Source organism: Ptychodera flava, chromosome 17, assembly GCF_041260155.1.
Source record: "Ptychodera flava strain L36383 chromosome 17, AS_Pfla_20210202, whole genome shotgun sequence".
NCBI lineage: Eukaryota > Metazoa > Hemichordata > Enteropneusta > Ptychoderidae > Ptychodera > Ptychodera flava.
Window position 1 is genome coordinate 38,263,131 of NC_091944.1, and position 25,190 is coordinate 38,288,320.

The window sequence follows — 25,190 nt, forward strand, 5'->3', positions numbered from 1 at the left end:
ATTTTTAGTACATAAACATGTTGGAACATGTTGATTGGACCACACATTCAAGATTTTAAGTTGAATTTCAATTATTGTTTCGCTCTCTTTTCAGTCAACTAAATAAATAAACTCAACCAGTCATACTATTGAAATTAAAGTATAGGTATTCAAAATTGTTCAGTGTTGTACTTGGGATGTTAAACATATCACAGCTTTAACCCTTTCACCACCGTGGTTTGGCCCAATCCCATTGTTATCAATGGTGGTAGTGGACCTGTTTACAGGGAATTGGGGTTGAACAGGTTAAACATATCACTAGCTTAGACTCACACAATATACTCTTATAAAAACACAGTTTGCATAACAAGATCTAATATCTCTTTAAGCTTTCACAATGAAATTGTCTAAAAACCAGCGTTACAGTACTGGTACAAGTAACTTACCAGTGATTCTTCAAATAATTCTTTGGCTGATATCAAAGATCAATGTCCTGTACATACACTGAGTGTGTGTCCCTCTGTAGAGAAATAGTTTTATGATTCATGCAGTTTGAGTATTATTAGTGAATTGTTGGAAAAATACTGCAGCTTTATAGTGATCAGTTAGAGTGTCTCTGTTCAGGGCAGTACCCAGATAAATTTTACCAGTATTGCCCAGTCAGCCATGATATATGGGGTTCTCTGCAGTATACTATAGGATGTCAATGCAATCTTATTAAAGCATAAGTGAATGGTACCGGAATTCTCAATCTAATAATTCTGAATTTATAAAAATAATAGCAACTTCTTAACTCCTTACAGTAATTGTCAAGGAAGTGTATGTCTCAATGAATATGCTAACTTGTGCTGATGTAGAGGATTGAGTTCAAACATGAACACTTTCAATTTCTGTCTGATGTGATTATATATCGTTGTCCAACATACGAAACACCTTTCTGAGAATAGCTGAAGGCGTAGGAGGCTGATGGAAAGCTGCTAATTAGAAACAGCCATTATGTGGGGGAGAAATCTTTCTATTAAGGATTTATGAGCAAGGAATAATTTAGATATTGATCAGATGTAAATTATCTGTGATTTTGGGGAAAGTAGATTTACTAGTGAGTGATAAATCATGGAGCCACTTGTCAGTTTCCATATTTGTACATTGGGTTTCAATTTCAATTGTCACCAGATTGTCAAAAAATCTTTTTTTTTCATGATTTATTTCAGAGGGCAAAGAACTTGAAGAAGGTTTGTTGGCAAATGTAGCATCATCACTAACAAGAGCACAGGTTGAAGCAGTACAGAAACGTGTTGATACATTGAATGCTACGATACGTAAAAGACGCAAGTCAGCCACAACACCAGATGTCAGGGAAATATTTACATCACAGGTCAGATATGAAGAAAGTGATATGGTGTGTCATGTATTACTTTAATCCAATGTTGTGATGTTTTGTGGTATTGCAGTAAAATCATGGGATGAACTGTAAGCTAGCATTGGGTACATTGCACTTGTACATGTACCTGAGTAGGGCAAATTTGTACAGTCTATCAGTTGATTATTCCATTTCTATCATCATGTAACAGTAATACTAATTGTTATTGCCCTGGTACATCGGTGTACTCTATTGTAATATGGACAGAAGGTGTTAACTTTTCAATGGTTCTTCTGATGTACATGTACAACTGTGACGCTCGGCACCAAATTACATATTGGGGCATTTAAGTATCATATGCCTTAGGGATGTACCACTAGATCTTGGGAGAGGGGTGGTCAAAAACAGAAGAAAAAAAATTTCAAAGCAAAAAGTTAGGGGAAAAAATCTTCAGACTAGTTAGCAAAATAAAAAAAATGATATCAGAATGCACAAAAAAATCATAAATCTTACAGTTTACTTAGAAAAAAAATCAGCAGATCATGGCTCACTTGAAAAAAAATTTCAAAAAGTTACAATCGTAAAAAAATTCACAGTCTGATTGTGACCACCCCCACCTCCCAAAATCTAATGGTCCATCCCTTATCGGAATGTACAAGCTTCCAAGGGCCTGCAATAAGATGGTGTAGGTTTCGATACAAGATCTAGATAACAATTTGGTTTGCCATCTGTATTCCCTTACCTATTGATACTTTTATGACTTACATTTGTTTTGACATTCAGCTTCTCATACTTCACGTAGATTAAAAGCAACATCACTCTCACCTATCAATGGTGATTGACTCACTCTAACATTCTGTTCAAAGAAAACAAAGCAACATTTTTGAGAAACATTGTGTTCTTCTGCCAGGATTTCCTTTCATATAATTTGCTGATAAAAATTTCAGCTGACATTTTATGGTGCAGAAGAAAACTTATTGACTATGCACATTGTGAACATGTGAACTTAGCAAAACAAGACCAAAATAGATCCGGAATTTTACGCATTCATCTAAACATAGGCTGGGATGTGTGATACTGTAAGAAAAAATACTGCATGGATGTTTGAGCACTTCTCTGATGCCATTATGTATTAACATAAACCAGGGTATATGATATCGATGCATAGAGCTAACATCTTACTTATCACAATGATATACCTCCTGTCATATTCCTATGTAAAGCTATGAGGAAAAAATGTCCTCACGTTTGTGTAATAATTTGCTGTATCACGCCCAGGCACACTTTCCCCAAATATTGGCAATTGCCTGCATTTCTGAGCTACCTTGATTCTGGTTACTACATGCATTGCTATCTGCAAACTTTCCATTCGTAAACAAAGCCAGCGCAAGATTCAAACGACTCTTCATTCTCATCATAGAGGCAACAGTGAAGTGTAGCAATATTGGGTGATATTTCTATTGAAATCAAGTGCTGTAAGCACATAACCAATGATTCAGGTGTTTTTAAAAGATAGGAAAGTGAAGTGAAAGATATAAATCAGATCGAGTGCGATCGTATGATGCCACATGAGCAAAGCCGTCACCTGTGCTCAGCTTCAAGACCATGGTCTTGTCATCGCGAAACGATTACAAACTTTACCCAAACACATAATTTTTCTTTTAATCAAATTTGTTATGAAATGATAGCATCTCTTTGTCAGTTCAATACAATAAACGTTAATTTAAATTATGCCATTGTCCTTCTTACATCTTGTTTCTGGCTCATTCTTTGTTGGTACAGGTACAATGCATTGTGAGTGCTACAGTTAAAACAAATGACATCATTATGTAAGTGTTTATTAATGCGCAAGGGGATGCAGCCATTGCTTCTTTGAAAAATTCACAAAAATGGTGATATATTTTTGATATCGCATACATTGCTACATCCAAATTGTTGTGCAAGATTGTTGTATTAAACTACATGTTTGTCATTCCCTGAAGTATATGATAAAATCCTTATGGTCCATCCTGATACAGGTTTTGTGGATCTTGGTTTTACCGCGTACAGGCCCTTGCAAACCTTCTACCTGTACCGGTACATGTACCATACAACCTCGATCCGCAAAACCATATCAGGTCTGAAAAGATTATCATTACACATCTCAAGAACTATAGAATTTGGCTTGCACTAAAAAAGGCCATACAGAATGCCCGTTCTGTAACAGGCATCCCCTGCCAGGCCCCATAAGCAGTGCATTCAGTGGTTGCATTGGCTTGTTCCCCGGGCTTGTTCAATGGTTGAAAGGTTTCAAGGGACCAATGAGTGAATGACTGTCAGAGTATGTCCCCCACTTTGTATGTGTTGTTCACAGGTTACACTGTATACAGAAGTGCATACAAGATAGGGTTCCATACCTGCACTGTATATTGGAAGATAAATTGTTGAACTTGTATTTAACAAACAATACCCTGCCCATTTAATGCCACAGTCATGAATGTAAGATGTATAATAATAAGGCAGTGTCCTAATGCATCCTTTGTGTTATCTGGTAATAACCTCATACTACCATTACATTTGCTATTGATACATGTACATGATACTTTGTAAACAAATCAACAACAGCATCTCCATTTCACAACCATATTTGCTTGCCTCTACACTGAATATTTTAGATATTTAACTTCCGTATATTTTAAATCAGTTTCTGTACACGTCTGTTTAATAATTTCAATGTGTTGTTGAATATTTTCCAGGGCTCACATTCATCTATTGTACGACGAGAATCACGGCATAAGAGAAGTCGTACACTGCCTGACCGTGTCAGTGACAGGCCACTGATCAAAGTCAAAGAATTATCAGGAATTGATCCCGGTATTGCTGAAATCACAACAGGTAATTGTTGAATTTGAGGAAGTGACATGTATATTCTCATCTTGGGAACTGAACCATGCCAGTTCTCCACAGTTGTGATTATAAAAGATATAAATCTCTTTCCCTTGATTGTGTCACAAGTTTTCAGAGTCAAATACCTGGTGATGTGCAGCGTGCTCGGAAGGTTATCTCTGATTGGTCGATTGTCACCATTCACAGCAACTTAGGGAGTCTATTTGTATTATTCAATTATAACAGTAAGATTCAGCAATCTAAGTAGATAATAGCTTCTGAGACGCTGCACATCAGCCCTCAAATAGAGGCTCTCACCAATCCTGTACAAACAAGTGTAGTTGTACGTCTTACCCTTTATGGTGGGACACTACCTGACCTCGCAAAGTGCATATTCGGCTCGTCAAGAACTTGTGCACCATACTCTGACCAAAGCAGAGCGCTACATGTATATGGAACAACACAAAAGATAATGACAGAAGTACCAAGCTTCTGATATTGGACTGTGCCTGAGCAAACTTGAAAATATGAGTCATAACTTTTACAATGTTTTACTCAAAATGGCAGAATTAAATATGAATAGGCTTGATTTGAACTCACGAATACTGGATAATCAATCAGTAGACAGGATCATGAGTTCACTTCAAAGGCCCAGACCTCGGAGATCGAATGATAAAAATTGTCAGGTACAAGGGTTACACTAATCAACATTCAGATCAGATGTATAGATTACATGCATGTTGTCAACCTCAGGCAGTACCCTCTGATCTCTCACAACTGAAAGTGACACTTGGACTTTGGTAATACTGGTCAATGCCAATCTTGAGGTGACAGTTTGTGTAGCTCTCCAGAAAAATAACTCTGGCTCCTTTCATGTTATTTAGTTTTGATAACACATATATGTTAGCTCATGGATAAGCCAGTACAGCAATAGTAATTTTGATAGGTAAACCTTTGACCCTGATAATGACGGTAATGTCAACGTAGACTAGCGCTGATATACCTGCACTATTAAATGCTTCAACTTACAATGCATTATTGTACATTTAACCTTTCTTGTCTGAGCAGAAACTACTTACATCTTAGTTGAACAAAAGTGATTGACAGTATTAATTTCCAGTATTCACCATAACAACATCATGTAACACTATTACCATTGATTCGTGTGGATGCTGCAGTCTCTCTGATATTTTCTAGTTTGACAATCACCATACATCTATATTTTCTGCTAATCTACAGACTAATACAGTCACTGTTGACATCAATGTAAATTCTGCAATTTCATCAAATGAATAAATGTATTAAATAATTGTATACGTGTAGATTTGAGTTTACAAAATGTTAAGTTTCATGAATATTGTGGCAATTAAACATAGGGAGAAACATCAGTGAACAAGGTTTTCTGTCTTTGAATCTTATTTTCACTTTAATTCCTCATCATAAAACTCATCTCACTGTAAGTAGGGTTGACAATGGTTATCATAACACCAAAATAGAGGTGAGGCAACAAGGCTAATATAGTTAGTTGATGTACAGTTGCGATGCACACATTCTGTAGGTATTTTTAAAGTATTAGGTTTCCTTGAGAAGCATTGCCGTAGCAGAATTGAATTTAGGGAGTTTAAATTACATTACCCGTAATAAGGATGTACAATGAGCTGAATTGTTCATGTCATTAGTGATTTGATTCATGCAGTACAACAGTAGTATTGATGATGTACAGCCATACAATAATAATAGCACTGGTCAAGATGTCAATATAGACCATATGTTATTAATTATTCAACTTGTACACACTTTGTGGAATATTGTAGAGATTTAATCTGTATAATTTGACAATTGGTGTCATTATCAACAATTAAAATTTGTGTGCAGAATCATATCATGTCAGTGCATATTGTGCAACATTTGCATACATATCTGTTACAATATATCAATTCTGATTACCAGTCTCCATGAACAAAGCATTTATGATTCCATGTACAGATTGGTATGGTATGAAATTATTGTCAATGTTACTCTGTTCATCACTTATGAAATTTTACATTTGTTTTTATCAGATGGCATAAAGACATTAAGTTTGACTCATACACTGCCTATGGATGTACCACAGACTGGTTTTACTGAAATGAGACTTGGAAATACTGTCATTGATGCAAATGGAAGAAGATCACGGGAAGCTAAACTGGTTAGTGTTCATTTCATACTGTAGATTTCATGAACACTAAACTGGTTAGTATTCATTTCATACTCTAGATTTCATGAACACTGAACTGGTTAGTGTTCATTTCGTACTGTAGATTTCATGAACGCTGAACTGGTTAGTGTTTATTTCGTACTGTAGATTTCATGAACACTGAACTGGTTAGTGTTTATTTCGTACTTTAAATTTTATGAACAGTTGAGTTCAAGCGGTATGTTACAAGAGATATAAACTACTTCAAAGCAACACAACATGAAGTGAACTCAATTGTTTTTTTGAAAAGTTTGGATCAAAGAGGCATGTAAAGAGATTTAACCAGACATGAATACATGTATAGGAAAGGGACTATGAATCCATAGACAGGGAACTGGGGTCAAAGGTGAATCCTATCACAACCCATTGTTTCAGTTTTATAGTAAATCCTATTACCTGCACTTGCGGTGTCTCTTTTTAAAGCCGCAATTTTCAACCCAGGTTCTCGCATTAGTGGCATTTTCAGAAAAGTGGCATTTTCTGGAGCATGTGCCCGCGTGTTGCCTGTTCGGTGTCCACTTACACAATGAACGCCGCCATAGCTTGGCGCCCTTTTAAAGGGAGGCTCGGCCTTTAACCCTTTTTTCAGTGTTTCTTTTCTATCAGAAGGTCAGACCTGTGTAATCACATTGCTTTGATCCATTATTACTTTGGATATCTGGCTGTGATTACGATTTGAATATTCTAGACTTTCACTGTCTAGGACTTTCTACCAGTACCTGTCATTTTATCAGTGTGACAGTGTTTCTATTTGGTTACTAACAGTGACATTCAGCATGGCACATGCTTTCAATAATTTCATCATTTTGTCATAATATGTATAATTTGATTACTGCAGAAATGACACAAAACTTAACTGAAATAATATGTTACCTGGTATATTTTGTTACATTTTTATGATGTTGAGACCCCGATGAAAATTTTAGGTCATTTGCAGATTTTCAAAGTTAATGTATTGAAGCCATTTTTGGATTGTGTTCCTCATTGTTTTGGCTTCAGAATGGAAAACAAACACATTGTAAACCATCAATGTCACACACAATCAGCCCTGAAAATTTTTGTACACGTCTTATCAGGGATATACCTAGAATAATGTTGTAGTTTGTACATTAATACTCACATCAATGCTATAAGAATCTCCTGTAAGTTTTTGAATAATTTTTGATTAATTATACTGCCCTCATTTCAAAGATGGATGTGTATTTTTCGCTCCCGTATCATTAGTCTAAGCTTTAATATGATTTTTCTTTACACCGTAGATATTTGTATGTTGTAATAATTTATTTCCCATCACAGTCATAATTCTTGCTTCACACGTCTCAAGAATAATGATTGATTCTTTTAATGCAATATGTTATGTTTGCTATCCCTCAAATTTAACTTTTGACATTTGTCCGTAGCGGTAGCAGTGATTATGTGAATAATCATCTACAGTATGTCACATGTATATAATGCAGACAGGGGAATATCATTGTAACATTTCACAAGTCACAGAATTCAATACTAATTATGTGATTCCCATGAAAGGCAATCATGGCGGATGAGAAGACATCCGTACTGTGAGATGTGTGATGGGAAAGCCATTAGTAAAGAAAGGAATCATCTTTGTTGTGTCTTTCATCATCTAACATTTCATTCTGGAATGCAAGGGCTATTCATTATTTTAATGAGATTTGATGGAAATGGTTCATAAAAACTCCATAACAATCTATGCCAGTATTAATTATCCATTTCAATCAAGATGATAAGCTGCATTCTTACATAGAGTAATATCAAAAGATTACATGCATGGGAAAAGTGATTTATTTGTCTTCATTAGCGTCAAATTCAGTTCTCTTTATGTATCACAAAGGTAGAAATTGAAAAAAGAAAGTTATTTAATCAATTAGTAACAAATTGGCCTTAATTTCTCTTCATCCAAATTATGAAGGCGAAGTCATCCACCGTGTTTCACATCACTTGATGTCCATGTAAATGTATGTAGTCTGACACTAACATCCATGTAAATGTATGTAGTCTGACACTATCAGTATGTAGGCATTCATTCTCCCTATATTAAATTTGAACTGGTAACACTTATATTATATTTGAAATGTGCGTGTATTTACCACATATTTTGTCTTTTTTGTTTTACTAATATTTAGCATGTAGTAATTCATTTGTCATTTTGTATGTAGTCTGATTTGTAAAAATTATTTTTCTTCTCTGTTCAGAATATTCGACTTGAACCTGCAGCAGGAAATAAAGCGAAAGCAGCATTGCCAGTAAGTATTGTCTTTGTGTGTCATGTTTCATGTCTGGACTGTTGCACATAAATATATAATGTTGCCGTTGCTAAACATAGCATGTTGCTGGTTCATTGGAAAACAGATAATGATGTAATGTGCAACACTTGGCATTGTAACATTGTCAGTATAAACCCACTAGTCACTGGTTCCTGTTATGGTAAGTATGGCTAGTTGATTTTATCCAGTTGAACAGCTTGTGCAATGTGAATGAGTCATTAGTATGCCATTATGAAAATATTTCATACTAATTAAAGCCCCATTAGCTGCATCTTTTTGCATTTTTTCCAATAGGATGGTCCAACATCAAATGCAATATGTAAAAGTGCTTACTGAAGTGTGACCACAGAATGTTGGTGATGAATGCGCCACCTAGATTTTAATGATTGAATCATTTTTGAGTTTCAACTCAAATTTGTCTTATGCATACATAAGGGATAAATTTAATCAGCCAAATCCATCACCAAGGATTGAAATAGTGACATTTTCAAATACAATATGGCTTAATAACAGGATTTCTAAACCTCTCCGTGAAGGTTGGATATAATGTTTTTGTAAACAAAATCCAAAAAAATACATATACAGTAATGGGTCTTTAACACCTTGATTAGGATTCTCTCCAACCTGCTGTCTTACCTCCTAAGATAATCCTTCACAATAGATACCTCTTGAAGGCTTTCATTGTGATGTTAATTGTTTCAACCTCCAGCAGAGTAGAATGGACAAAATATATTGCCAGTTTCTGTCATGCTTTCTGTACAAAATGTAGACACAAAGGGATCTCAGCTGCAATCCTTATGGTATGTGTACAGTACGTTGTGTAACGTAGCTTGCGGGTAACGCGAATATTCGTACTGCGCATCGTATCTGCGCACGCGTACGAACGTTCTTTCTGCAAGCCGCGCAAGCGTTCTTTCCGGAAGTGGTCTTTTTGTCGCGATATAGCATATAATTACTTTGAGGTGCGACTTTCAAATTTGGTTTGTCAAAAGAGTTCACACCAAGATAGCAAACTTTGTGTAACAGGCCCGTTTTAAGTGTGACAAATGTGGGATTTTTTGCAGTATTGAGTGAACTAAACTTTATTTCATACCTATTAAAACAAGTTTTGAATATCATATTAAACAGGGATCTGTCGCTAGAGGGCGCTTCAGTGTGGCATTTTTTGTATTAAAAAAGCCCATATCTTAAAAAATTGTGCGGTGACCCCCATTTTTTTGTTTGATTCGCAATCCATATATTGTTGGGCTTAATTTACGAGAGTTTAAAGAAAACGTAGATTTCAGATCATGACATTTGTAATGAAAATATCAAAATTTGGCCAAACTTTGCTCTTTATATAAAAGCACTATTCATGGAAACGTTGCTATATTTTCTGATATTTTCAAAAGCAGATCACAAAACTAATACAATACAATACGGGGACATGTGTTGTATAAAATCTGTTGAATTGTTTTTACTATATTTCAGTTTTATTATTTAATAACACTAGATAATCGAATAATACAACATTTTAACCAATTTCAGCTAAATGTTTTCGCGGGACAACATAAAGGGCGCCATATCTCCAAAATTTGCATGGGAACCCCATCTTGTTTTCTCATTTTTTAACATTTCATCTCACCCTAGACATCTCCTGAAAGTTTCAGAAAAATCCTGATTAACGTCACTGTTACCCGCATTCCACCTTAAACAGACATGGAACATTACTGTCACAGAGGTCAATATACCATGCATCAAATACACAATACATGACAGCTTTGAAGTTGCCTTTTATCCATACAAGAAATTCAACAAATGTAGGATCCTGAGTTAGGAATTGCACCTTCCATTAATTTTGTGTACAGATGGGCACAGTAGTGTCCCATCCATGCACATTAGATAAACATAGTTCACGGTAGTTGATGTGCTACTTCCTATCCCAGTGAAAGATGCTTTTTTTTTTAAATCATAATGGCTATGAATGTTTATTGCCTCAAACAGTACGTATTATACTTTAGACTTTCACATGTCCATCTTTTTTTTTTTGAAAGATAATTTATTTCAACATAGTCGCAAATAAATCAAATCTACATAACTGTGAATGCATTAAAATTACAATGCAACTTTTCTGAAAAAACAAATAATTAGCTGTTTAATTAGAAAGATCATCATATGAATGCATTCAGGATGCATTCTTCTCCTTCAAGTCTTACAAGTCTTAAAAACTTTGCGATAAAATCCTCAGCTTTGTTCACCATCTTATAAGTGAAATTAATGTATTCATCCATGAGGAGAGATAACATTTTAATTGCATAACATAGGATTGAAGGGAAACTTTAATCCCATCAAGAGTAACCGAATTTCGAATATTCCAAACTGTATTTTACAAAGGAAGTAATACAGTAAAAAATGTCAGATGTTGCATTATTATCATTTTGATTCCTGCAATTGCTAATCTTTTGATATTATTATCAAAGTTGTGTTTTCTGACAAAGAAAGAAATACATTTCTGCCAGATTTCTTTTACATATTTACTCTCAAATAAGATGTGTTCCAGTGTTTCTTCTTGGCCACAAATATGGCATTTCCCATCACATAATTGAAAGTTTTGACCAAGCTTCCTGTGACTAGGCCTCTATAGAAAATCTTCTAATTTAAATCATTTACTGAATTGCTGACAATTCCTGTTGAATTAAGACGACTGAATAAAGTAGCTTTTCAACTGTCAGTGAGACTTAGATTCACAGCCCATTTTTGACCAATTTGACCTTTGACTGCATGCCATTTCTTATCAACTAATTTCCAATAAAGTGACGCAGTTTTGACATCACTTTTTGTCAGACCATAATTCTCTAAGTCTAAAATATCATAGTTCTCTTCATTTTGGATGTTAGAAGTGATGATTTGTTTCCAGGAATCTGGAATAGCATTGAGGAGTGTTTCATACTTTTGCACATGTCTATTTGTACCTCCTCTAATTTTTGCAATTATTTCCCATTGTTGAAGCCAGTCATTTCTGTTATCATTCCAGATGTCGTTAAGCCTTAAAATTCTACTTTTTGACCATTTTTCATAAAAGAGGACACTTCCTCCATATTTAATATTGTCATTATACCACAGAACTTCACTAAAAAGATTACGTTTTGATGTTGGTAAATTCACTCTTGTAAGTCTCAGTGACTTCCAGGTATTTAATATATTCCCATACACCATTGGGATTCGGTTGTTGTTGACTTTGAAATTGAGATGAAGATAGTGATAATCACTATTCAGTTTATTATCATAATTGGCTATGAATATTTTGATAAGCTGGCCCATTTAGGGGTCCCTTTATCTGGATTTTTCTCAAATAATTTCATAAGCCACTTTAATTGGAGTGCATTAATTTTTTCTTCAATGTCGAAAACTTTTTTTTATGCCGTTTTATACTTCTCGTTTGCCTTCAACTTTGTTGACGTTAGTTATTGTGCCTCGCTGTTGTCTCCCTTCTGTGTGTTTTTTGGTTTTCTATGTTAATGTAGATTTACAATCATATTGTAATGAAACAATATTGTAAAGGAAGGCTGTGTTTGGCCTCTTAATTTGTTAATAAAATCAACATTAAAAAAAAAACTTCTCGTTTGCCTTTCCAAATAAAATTCCATAATTTACTATTTGCTTTTAATAATGCTAATGAAAGATGCTCTTCCTCCTGCTATTAAAATAGCGCCCTCTATGGTACAATGATGTAAACAGGTCTAAGCTGACCATCCTTGTCATGGACAGATCTCACTAGATATTTCAAACTTCACCACACATTGTTTTGAATTATAAAAGAGCAGTCATGTATGCTAATACACTGAACAATAATCTATTCCTAGTGCTTGGGTAATGGACATGCATTGATTAAACCCTGAATGACTGATATATAACGCTGCAACTGTATCATGAATAATTGTAGCTGTCTTTTTTTAAATTTCAGAATGTCACTATTGTTCAAGATAAACTTGGCCTAACTCCTGTAGATAGCCTTGGACACACAGACATTGACAAAATCAGATCACTGGCATTGCTAGAACTTACGACTATGTATGATACTTACTCACTTAGTTTACGGCCAATGAGAAAACCAGGAAAGAAGAAGATCAAAGGTGAGACTAAAATCATGATTTCTGTGATTTGATTTCTGAATGTACAATTGTATGAATTACTCTAATCATGCTGCATAAAGATGCAGAGTAGTGGGTACAAGATCTTGAAATGTGATATCAAGTTACTAACAAGAACAGTATCATTAGCAGGTAGAGGAGGTTACGCAGTGTTTTATCAAGGATGGTAGAAGGGATGCCTATCACTATTGCCACAGTGTCACAGAGGATTTGGAATAATTTGCAAAAAATGAAAAAATTTCATTTCATCTTGGTTTGATTGATACAGTAGCATATTGTTATCGAAAGGTAGCATATTGTGATTGATAGTTAGGTGGCCAATCAAGAAGAGGCAGAGGTAGTATCTCTGTAAATAGATGAGAAAAACTATCCATCTAAAATGAGTGAATAGCCCAGGAATTTGTCTAGTATCTTGCTAACCAGTGACTTATCGTTTTACAAAATTATTCTAGCTACTTAATCGATCTGCAAAAGTCATGACTTCAGGTGTTTTGTTTTGTTTGTTTCCTAGAGCATGGACTGTTTGGAGTGCCATTACATGTCATGGTTGAAAATGATAACAGACGAGTAAGAAATGTAAAAACACCGCTGTTCTTCCAACAGGTAATGTTAAGTTGTTTGCAGATATGATTAATTGATTCAAACCAACTTACATCAAAATCACAGTGGCAAAGTTGTTAGGAAACTTAATTATAGTTGTATTCTGTTTTTTCAAAGATGAATCTTGAATTGGAGTACAGCTTCTGCCCATGTTTCTCTGTAAAGAGGAATGCATTTTGTACAATACATGTATTGCATTTAATATTTTAAAGGCATAACATGTGATCCACATACTTAAAAGTTCTTGTTATAATTAACCATGGAAGTTTTCTATTTTGCAGATATTGGAATACATGGAGAAAAATTGTCTTGATGATGAAGGTATCCTACGCATTCCTGGGTCATCAACAAGAATGAAAGTAAGTTAATTATACCCATAGTCATTACCAAGTTCATTCAATGCTCATCTCAGTTAATTGCTAGTCCAATAATCTCAAGGTACACAGTGTTTTATTGAAAGAATCTGTCGTCTTTGAACATTTTCTTAAACATCTCCAGACATGTACATCTTCATTGTCCATAGACTTACTACCTCAGATATTGTCTATAAATGGTACAATCTGATGATAAAACACTCTTTAACCTGTTCACCCCAAAGTCCCTGTAAACAGGTCCACACTCACCATTGATAACAATGCCTTTGGCCAAACCATGATAGTGTACAGGTAAATACACTGTAACTAGCCAAGCAACATATTATGATAGGTATCCTCTCTTGAATCTTCTGTGAAACTCAGAGAAACTTTCAAAACATTTAAAAGTACATACATTCAATGTAATGGTCAATATACATGTAAATTACCATTAGGCTGGATAAATTTATAAAAAAAGTTCTGAGGATGTGGTTTTTGAGCTTTTGCCAATTTTGCATTTTGTTTTTGAAAATGCCTTAAAATAAAGCCACGTATATTTTATTGAATTCTGTGTTTTCTGAGTATTGAATGAAAAATCATTTGCTTAGTTTTTTGCACAGTGAATAAATTTGTTGCAAAGGTCATTTAGTATGATATATACAGACAATGACTGCTCTTGTAAAGATATAAAATTACAATGTATTAGGGAAATTAATTGCTTGGCAAAAAAATCAGACAACATACAATTTCTGATGTCTTTTGCAGCAAATTCAAGGAGGTATATTGATTTTTATGTGTTTGGTGTCTGGACAATTTCATTTCTTCTTTTTGTTTGTAATGTACTTTTTCCCTCTTATTTCAGACTTTAAGGAAAGATTTAGAATCCCAGTATTCCAGTGGATGCCATGTATTTAAATTTAACAACGTCCGAAGTCATGATGTTGCAGGATTATTTAAATTATTTCTCAGAGAGTTGCCGATACCATTGCTAACATTGGAGTTCATTCAGGCATTTGCCATAATGCAAAGTAAGTATGGTATGATAGAAACATTACATTTGCGTGTATGTAACTGTACAGATGTAATTCTACAGTTGTAATTCTACAAAGATAGATATTCTGATGTATATGTACAGGTATAGTTCTACTGGTATAGTTCTAACTGTACAGGTCTAACCTACATGTATACACATGTAACTATACAAGTGTAACTGTACAGGTCTAATTCTGCAGATGTATTCTGCAGATGTAACTCTACAGAACAATAATATTTGCTTGTACAGATGTAACTGTATCAAACATGTCAGTGGTGTGCGATTGTATAATGCTTACAGCTTACAATCATTGCCTAAGACTCTATCACACTCTATGCCAGTATGGGCCACACTCAACGCCAGTATGGTTAATACTCTATGCCAATATGGGTCACACTCCATGCCAGTATGGGTAATACTCTATGCCAATATGGGTCACACTCCATGCCAGTATGGGTAATAGACTATGTCAGTATAGGTCACACTCTATGCCAATATGGGTCACACTCTATGCCAGTATGGGCCATACCCTATGCCAGTATGGCGCACACTCTATGTCAGTATGGTTAACACTCTATATCAGTATGTGTCACACTCTATGCCAGTATGGTTAATACTCTATGTCAGTATGGGTCACACTCTATGCCAGTATTGGTCACACTCTATGCCAGTATGTTTAATACTCTATGTCAGTATAGGTCACACTCTATGTCAGTACGGTTAACACTCTATATCAGTATATGTCACACTCTATGCCAGTATTGGTCACACTTATGCCAGTATGGGCCATACCCTATGCCAGTATGGCGCACACTCTATGTCAGTACGGTTAACACTCTATACAGTATATGTCACATTCTATGCCAGTATTGGTCACACTTATGCCAGTATGGGCCATACCCTATGCCGTATGGCGCACACTCTATGTCAGTATGGTTAACACTCTATATCAGTATATGTCACACTCTATGCCAGGACTGGTTAAAGTCTGTACCATAATTTCATTTCAGGACAATATATGCAGTATGTTAAAGTGGCACTCCACTTTGTAACATTTTTGAAACACATTTTTTTAATGCCAACGGTTGATATTTGACGTGGCGACTGCGCACGGATCGCGAGATATCGATAAAAACATGTCCTTAAAAAAGAAAAAAGTTTGAATTCCGGTGGGCCATCTAAATTCAGCTTCCGAACATCGAACGTTCGGCACTGGGGCCATTGTCAACTAAGCTATGGAGTACGAGTCTACGCTAACGCTGCTGTACGCAACAGTACCACTCGCGTTGGTGATCGGTCATGCCCCGTAGGGGAAAGCTGAGTCTTACTGACTCGGGGAAAAAACGGAAAACAAAGTTTGCTGATTCCCTCAGAATTCGCATAGGTGACTAGCACAGATACGTGCGGTTGATACATAGCGGCCGCCGCGTGTTATGCACGCATACCACGCGGCGGCCGCTTTGTATCGAACCATGCGCAACTGTGTTGCAGATGACAAAATGTAGTCATCAGAGGCGGCTAATATTTTACACATAAAAACTGATATCTATGTTGTATTGGTTAAAAATATAATAGAACTGACTGAGAATAATGAAAACGACAAAAACTAAGGAGAAGTTTTAAAAAAGCTTACCTGAAGTGAAGGCATAATGCTGTATATAGGCCTAAAGTCTTCGCAGTGGGAGGTAAAATTGCGTCTTTCGAACTTATTATGGACTCCCTAGAATATCGTCAATCAGCACAACAACAAACCTTCGGGGGATTTCGGGTCATAATCAGAAACGATCGTAAAACTTCGGGATGTGAAAAATACGCTCGGGAAATGACATGTTTTTATCGATATCTCGCGATCCGCGCGCAGTCGCCACGTCAAATATCGACCCGTTGGCATTAAAAACATGTGTTTTTAAAATGTTACCAAGTGGGAGTGCCTCTTTAACACTCAGTGTCAGCACTGGTAAAATTCAGTGCAATATTTCATTTTAAGCCAATCACTGCAATATGGTTAACACTCTATGCCAGGACTGAGTAAAATCTATGCACTATTTCATTTCAGGTATACCAGATAAAAAGGAACAGATTCAAGCACTCAATTTGTTAATTTTAGTATTACCAAAGGTTTACAGATATGCATTGAAGGTAGGTACTGTTGATGTCTGACCTCTTATCATAGTATACATTGTTTTCTAATCATTTTCTCATACTTTCATTGTTTTTTTATTTCTTTCTCAATTCAGAAGCGAAAGTTAATTTTTAGTTTTGTAAGCTTGCCCATTTGCATAACCAGATGAGGTAGTTATGAGTACAAGTTATGCACATAGTCCATAGCATAAACTCATGTTCTATATGCAGAACTCGTATTGAACACGTTGAAAGAACTTCTGTTAAAGGGAAACCTAAGTCCAGCGAATTTCATCATTTATCCCTTCTGATAGAACCCTTGAATAAAATGCAGCTCAAATTTGCAACATAATTGCATGCGCTGACGACTACAAGGCAATGAAAAGAGAAGTTGAAGTAGACAACATATATGAAAATAGCTCTGAATTCCATGGGCACGAAAGGGCTCATGGGAGGAGCGTGCTGGATGTCATCGGCGATACAGACAATTGGAGCTTGCAGTTGGAGGAGTACTGTGAACAGTTCAGCGCGTTCGTAAGACGACTTTGGAAAGTCCAGACAGCGCTATTTCTGAAATTGAGTATTACTTTTCCTCGACTGAAATCAAACCTTACCAATTTGAACCAAGATATGTAATAATGGAAAAGAAGCACACACATAAGTTCATACCTTGGTTGTTTGTGTTTTGTGTGTGATTTTGTGGAGGCTGTGCTTGTACAGACCCCGAACTGGATTGGAGACACTAAGTGACCCTGCTTTTCTAACACAGAGTTTTCTTCATCAGTTGCTTAAAATTAATTTTTGGTTTGTGAATGATTGTATGTGTTACCATGTAGGCCTAAATCGAGTTTGGCCAGATCTTTAAGGTTGCCAAATCTCTGACATATATCGCAAAATATTTATTCGCGGTTTGATAAATCTAAAGTATCATCTATTTGTTGAAGTTTGGGTCAACCTGAGGAAGTCGTGCTTGCTCAGATGTGTAAAGTGATGAAATCTTCGATATAAGCTTATATTGGATATTTACCCGCGATATGTAAAGAATGTATTTCGTGGAAGACCAGCCAAAACTCCCGATGATGTCCGATCGGTCTTCTGTCCAAGTTCCGATCGTCAAGTAAAAATTTATTAAGCCTACATGTAAAGAATGTATTTCATGCAAGGCCCTCCCAAACTCCCAATGATATCCGAACGGCCCTTTCGACGAAGTCCCCCTAGTAATGTGTATGAAAGTTTCGTGTGGACATTTAATGAAAAAAATGCTTTAAATGTAAAAAATGTATTTCTTGCATGAATAAATTTAATAATGTGAAACATGCAGGATTCTTGACTACCGGCCATGGATGCTATTTTTGAACTAAGAGTCGGACAGAGGTAGTCGGTTGGTCAGATCTGTTAGGTGGTGAAATCTCCGATATACATCAGATATTTACCCACGATTTGACAAAGTATCATCTAGTATCAGAGTTAAAGTCTGAAATCACCTATATTTATCGGGTTGATATTAGTGATTTTGCAGACCTGGCATGCCGAGACACAGTGCAAGTAAATTTAGTATGATCGTCTGGTATCGATATTAGAGTCTCGCAATTGCCGAAAGTTATAGAGTAAATATCAGCTGCTTCTCTGCGTGCCGAGACATAATAGGCAAGAAGTCGTTCCAGTATCTTCTAGTATCAATATTACCAGGTATAGTCCCTAAATTGCCCATATTTGTAGGGTATATATTGGCAATTTTGCAGACCCAGGCTGTCGAGATAAGAGACGCTTCATGTAGTTTAGTCTTCCGATAGAGTCCCGAAATCACTAATGTTTATCTGGTTAAAACCGGTCATAGTAGGCTGACTCAGCTTGTCAAGATACAAACCTTATTGTGTAGTATTGTCTTGTATCGATATTAGTCCCAAAATCCCTTATAAAATAATCATCTTTGAAAGGTGCAGAGTATAACTTTGTGTCTTGACAGTTTTTAACGTTTTAGGCCTGACTCGCCCAACTTTCTTAAGCCACTGTCTTCGAAAAAGCTGTTCTATGGGGAAACAGTGAAAACTAACACCGTTTTTGTTCTTCCTTGAGTCAATTTTGCACCCAACTGCACAACAGTTAATGCATTTTTATTGCTACTGAGTATTAAAAAGTTGTAACATGCAGAACTACACTACTAGACAGTCATAGACTCAAATGCTACGGTAAGCTGTCACACATGTTCGTGTATCGCTGATGACGTCATGCATGCTCCTCCCATGAGCCCTTTTGCATCCATGGGATTCCAAGCTCATTTTCATAAATGTTGTCTACTTCAGCGTCTCCTTTCGTCGGACCGTAGTAGTTGGCGTGTGCATATGTGTGGCAAATTTGAGCTGCATTTTATTCAAGGTGGATTTTAGAAGGGATAAAAGGTGACATTTCCTGGACTTAGTTTTCCTTTAAACAATTAGGATTCATCTTGCAGCATTTATTCTCTTTTGAAGACAACTTTCTATGAATCAATATTTTACCAGCAAATTTTGAAAATATTTACTTTTCCTCATCAATCTAACTTTCTTGCAGACAAATCAGCTCTTTGAGTACTCAGTCATACCAAGGTGTCAATTTAGCAGAGTCAATAATTGTAAAACTTACTTTTTTATGTCATATTGTCTTTTTCCAGCTCTTACTACAATTCTTACGGAAACTGATTGACAAGGAGTCTGTGAATAAAATGTCACTGATCAACGTTGCAATGATAATGGCGCCTAACTTATTTGTTGTCAAGTCTTACACTAAAGCAATGGATGCGTTGGAGATGCAGATGGCTGCAGGTACAGCCAATGTGGTCAGAATGTTGGTCAACTATCAGGAAATATTATGGATGGTCAGTAAACTTCCAAGTCATCTCAGAATTTTAGTGTACTATCATCAATCCAATATTTACTAATGTTTATTTCATATACTCAGTTACAGTATTGTATTGTACTTGTGTTACAAAAGTCATAGGCTAGGTACTTAATAGATCATATCATACTTATCAAATTCAAAACACAAATAACATGATACATAGATTGCATATTAGAGATCTCTCTCTACATATAATTTTGAAGTATCTTTTATCACAGTCAGATACCTTCTTCATATGTAAATTACTCCTAAATGTTTGGTCATGATCAGTGTATTATGATAATCATTTCTAAATCAAATAAAACTTCTTCAAACTTCAATGATTACTGTCAAAATTTGCCAATGGTTTCTATTGTAGTCATATGGTGTTTGGGCCTACAATTGGTTTAATTTTTGTTGTCATGAAAAACATAATATTTTGAAATATTAAATCATCTGTAATGTGTTTACTGTATTTGAAAATACAAAAAATACCAATAGACTGTGAGATAAATAGATTGAACAAATATGTCTCAATGTCTCATACTTAGCTTTGTTATACAATAGGCCAAACCCGGAATTCGAATCGACCACGGTACAAACAAAGCCATGTGCGCAAACGCGCATAGACGTACGTGTATTTCCATACGCGTTAGTACACATGTGGGTTTGTTTGTACCGGCATCACGTGATTATTTGGGCGTACCGAGTCTGTAGAACGCATCGCGTCCTTTTTATTCCGGAGTAGAACCATTATCTCTTCACAATGGTTCAAGTCATGTACACTGTATTACTGTTCTATCATACAGGTACCATCATTCATGGTTCTTCAGCTAAGACACTTCTATGAAAGCACTCGACACACTGACAGCAAGAAGTCAAAAGACTCCAAATATGTAAGTAAATAGAGATTTGATTTCAGTCTTCTATTGAAAATGAACACATTTATAAGTGGTTATTGGAGAATTAAATGACATTCTGTATTACTGACTTGCATGGATGAAAAGTTTTAACATACATTTCATATATTACAGCCCTAACTGGGGATTATGAACCCAACTGCAAGTGACATCATTAGGGCAACTTGTCACCTGCCTCAAGGGTTCATAGCCCTGTGTTGGCAACAATATATCTATATTGCATGCCTCAAGGGTTCATAGCCCTGTGTTGGGAACAATATATCTATATTGCATGCCTCAAGTGTTCATAGCCCTGTGTTGGGAACAATATATCTATATTGCATGCCTCAAGGGTTCATAGCCCTGTGTTGGGAACAATATATCTATATTGCATGCCTCAAGGGTTCATAGCCCTGTGTTGGGAACAATATATCTATATTGCATGCCTCATGCACACATTTTTCACACTGAAGTTTTTGTTTGATTGGCAAGTGACAATCATATATTTGATTCCTATGATATTAGAAAATTTATGCGAGTTACTTATTGTCATGGCCACTGTGAAATGTCATTGTTGTCAAGGGATAAGAATCATTAACTTAACATGCGCCTTGTTACGTTTTATTTCAGTCTATGACTTTTTTCAGTAAGAAAGGAAAAGATAGTAGTAAAAAGGTAAGTTGAGTCTAAAATTTCACAGTTCATACCTGCCAATAAGTTGCAGTCATGTTACATCTTTCAAATTTTGCAAATATAAGTATTGTTTTTCATATCTTTAGTTCAAGATACATGCTATACCAGGACAGTCAGTGTATTGTTCCTTTGCTTAATGAAGACGTAGCAGTGATGCAAGAATTCATTGCATCAGATAGAAAAGATATTCAAATCATTGCACACACATGTGTATCACGCCATCCAAAAACAAAACACAACATGTGACAGTTAACACAATTAGGGATGCTACAGTGTATTAACAAAATTGATAATATGAAGATTACAGAATTACAAGTTCATAGTTATGTATTGATAATCTCAATAAGTTTATAGTAGCACACACTTCCCTCATTTGTAATGTATGTGCTGTGCAGGCTTAGACAGTGAAATACTTCCATATCACAAATGATAACATGTCAGTTCATCCCATAAACCTTTATGTACCCATGGACTAACTCATCTACCACGATAGGAAAATATCTCCAGTGTTAATTTTTCACTGTATACCCTGTTTCGTGCATGGATGCAATAATTCTAGCTTGCACTTGCTAAATGGTACACCAGCAAACGCTATTAGCAATATTTGCTGGACTTTGGTTGACATGTGTGATTTGACTGATATTCATATTGTCTGTTGTCTGACTGATTTCACAGAGTGAATACCAAGCTGGTGTAATAAAAGTACAAGCTCCAGAATTCACAAAAATCAGTATTACTATGCAACTTACAGGAAAGACAACGGCAGCAGATGTTGTTGACAAGTTTAAAAAGAGTAGTTTTTCTACCCTTGAGGCTGAAAGGTAAAATAATGAACTCAGAATATAGAGAATTGTCTCAGCAGTAACTAAACTCATTCCAACCAATAGCCTGACTATATGCTGGGAGACAATCCTATCATAGAATGATATCCAAACATTCGTGTTCAGATGGATCTGAATAAATTGCAACTCAATTCATAAACGAGTTTGATGTATGAAGTTGAAGGTTGAAGAACTCATACTGGGTCATAACATTGTGTATATTTGTAGATTTTAACAAAATGTGAATGAAATGTTGCTAATGACTTGTTTTGTGAATCATAGTTTCTGATAAATGGCATCAGATAATCCTCGAAATTCAAGGAAATGAAGCATGTATCAGTATTACCTTCTGTGATACTTTCATTTTGACTCCACTGTAAGTGTATCTTTTCTGATGAATCTTCCATATTTCTGTACACAGTTTTGCCAATGCATCTGAGGAGTCTTATGAGGCTGAAATTCATTTATGGGAAGTTGGAGGAAACATAGGTATGTATTTGAGATGTCAGGTCATCAGAGTCTAACTCATCCACCCCCTGTTTTATTGTGTAGAGGTCCAAAATCAACTCTTGACAAGACACAGTAGACACAAACACAAACCACTGTCAATTTAATGTGGTAAAACATATCATCAAAGTCATGTCATGTTTTCAAATCAGCTTGTATATTTTACCTTCTGTGTATGGAATCTGTTTTGAAATTATCTCTTAGTTGTAATATTACTGGTATTCACAGTAAGAAGATTATATTTTGCACAGTAGTGTGTTTTTGTTGTGCTTCGGCAAATAATGAATGCTGATGTGTAATGGTTTTGACGTATGTGCATTGTTTAATTTGGTCACATGTGCATGTAAACTGACAGGTTTAAATAGAACAGACATCATTTAATGTTCTGCATTTTACAAACCATGATGGACAGAACATAATATTTCCTAAAGAGTCTGTTGTTATGATTTTCATGTCTCTGTAAACCTTTTACCACCATGATTTGACCCAAACCCATTGTTATCCATTGTGAGTGTGGACTTGTTTACAGAGAATTACCGCTAGGGGTGCACTGGTTCAATCAGATAGCTTTACCCATAAGGATGACTTCATTCACAGTATATTGGACACTTTTGTGTGCATGACTTACTTGAGCAATGATCATTTTACGCAGAACTGTTCAGTATTCACAGATTGTCCGTAGTATTTAGACGTTGTTTTCTTCATTTGTAGGTCAGAGATGTTTGGACCCGATGACTAACTTACTGGAACTTCAGAGAATAAATCCCCAAACAGAGTGGATTATTATGTCCAAATCAGAGAGCTAATAATAATGGTATGCTACAAATATTGGACTTACTGTCCAATTTCATACACAGAACTTATTTACAATGTTTGTCTGTTCCGAATGTACTTGTCAAAAATGAAAGAAGAATTCAGTGTTGAGAGAAGAGAAATGATGCTATGGAGTAATCAGGGTTAATAATATTGAACTACACTTTGTCAAACATAAAAACAATTTTATGGAATTTTTTGTTAGCCAAAATGCTGTCTTTATTCTGTATGAACTTGTTGTAACTGTATGGTTGCAAAGTAAAGTAAACCTTTTTTATTGTAAATTATGTCCCAGTATACTTATATTAATGAAATAAATATTACATGTGTGGCAGCCACAGTTAATGCTTATGTTGTATCCACTGAAGCACCTCTGAATGTTTCCAATGAAATCTGTCAAAATAGGTTTATGTTTCTTTTCAATGAATAGCATATGCCACTGAGTGATAATACTTTCAGTATAATTGCACACTGTAAATTTCTGTGAATGAAAACCAGATCATGAAAAAAATAAATTGTTCCTAATTTTTGCTGTTTATTGTATAAGCCAAAATTTGGTGAAATTTGTGGCTTTTAGATAACATGATAATTTAAAAGTTAGAACTGAAAGAGAAAAAACAGCCTACCTCAAAACAGACAACACAGATAGTATCTGTATTTCACACTTTTACAACTATGAAGAATTTCACTCCTGAATGCTTTTGTTCAAACTCATCAGTAAATGAGTCAAATTTTGTCAAACTATCGCATGAACTTCAATGCAGCTATTTACTTTGACAATTGCAATGAAAAGAACTCTGAGGGAATTTTATCAATTCCTCAACTGATGGTCATTTTTTCCTAATGAGCATTTATTTTGTATTTTATGTATATACGTTCATGTAGTATGAAACAAGTTTTAAGTTGCACACTATCTTTTACATGAAGGAACTTAATTGTTCCAGAAACTTGAAATGCAAAGTGAGAACTTTGTGAGCAATGTGTGCAGAAGACTATTTGTAAGTTTGCTTTAACCATGGACCATGTTTAGCAGAATCTTTCAGTGTTTACTTTAAGTGTTGATCACAATAAATATATAAGAATTAATTCACATCTGTATAGTACACTTGACAGAATGTTTGTTCAGTTGAATTGTGAATGGAACAACAAAAAGACTATTCTGTCCAGTCATATTGTGTACATGCATAATGAACATGTATCGTACATGATGCCTATATTGCCCAACCATCATTCTAGTCAGTGAATACTTTGAAACCTCTTCTGTGGCAAAAAGGTGATCTGCTGCCAATGAAACTCATCTCATAAATCATAGTTGTATTATGATTTGATTCAAAGGGACAAAGTCGGCGATTTTTTCATGAATTTTGTTTGATACGAGATACTACTTATACTGTTTGACATGTTGAAAGATACTGAATGAATGGGCAATATAAATAGTATCTTTTATCAAACTAAGTTCATGAAAAAATGGCCGACTCTGAAAACTGAAAGAGTTAAACTTTTGCCCAGTTTCTTCAAGGAAACTTTAAACAATACTTTTCCAAAATCAATAATAAAAATCAGGGTCACAGTGCAAATTTGGGTACTAGAGAAACAAATTAAACATATATTGATACTTGAAAATCAAAATGGCCACCAT

At 35.4% G+C, this 25,190-nt stretch overlaps 1 protein-coding gene across 3 annotated transcripts in view; it reads left to right on the forward strand.

Moving 5' to 3' along the window:
• LOC139116279 (rho GTPase-activating protein 18-like) overlaps nt 1–25,190 on the forward strand; it is a 47,980-nt gene that overhangs the window by 21,570 nt on the left and 1,220 nt on the right. Inside the window, exons 5-19 of one of the 3 annotated variants that reach the window (XM_070678885.1) lie at nt 1,191–1,378; nt 4,075–4,213; nt 6,265–6,392; nt 8,654–8,704; nt 12,669–12,837; nt 13,367–13,458; nt 13,737–13,814; nt 14,671–14,836; nt 16,898–16,980; nt 19,613–19,816; nt 20,628–20,714; nt 21,348–21,392; nt 22,086–22,231; nt 22,653–22,720; nt 23,450–25,190. The exon at nt 23,450–25,190 is cut by the window's right edge and continues 1,220 nt beyond it. In XM_070678885.1, coding sequence (XP_070534986.1) covers nt 1,191–1,378; nt 4,075–4,213; nt 6,265–6,392; nt 8,654–8,704; nt 12,669–12,837; nt 13,367–13,458; nt 13,737–13,814; nt 14,671–14,836; nt 16,898–16,980; nt 19,613–19,816; nt 20,628–20,714; nt 21,348–21,392; nt 22,086–22,231; nt 22,653–22,720; nt 23,450–23,544 — 1,739 coding nt within the window. In that variant the 3' untranslated portion in view covers nt 23,545–25,190. The remainder of the gene's footprint in view (nt 1–1,190; nt 1,379–4,074; nt 4,214–6,264; nt 6,393–8,653; nt 8,705–12,668; nt 12,838–13,366; nt 13,459–13,736; nt 13,815–14,670; nt 14,837–16,897; nt 16,981–19,612; nt 19,817–20,627; nt 20,715–21,347; nt 21,393–22,085; nt 22,232–22,652; nt 22,721–23,449) is intronic. The other 2 variants (XM_070678887.1, XM_070678886.1) reach the window with 2 other exon arrangements.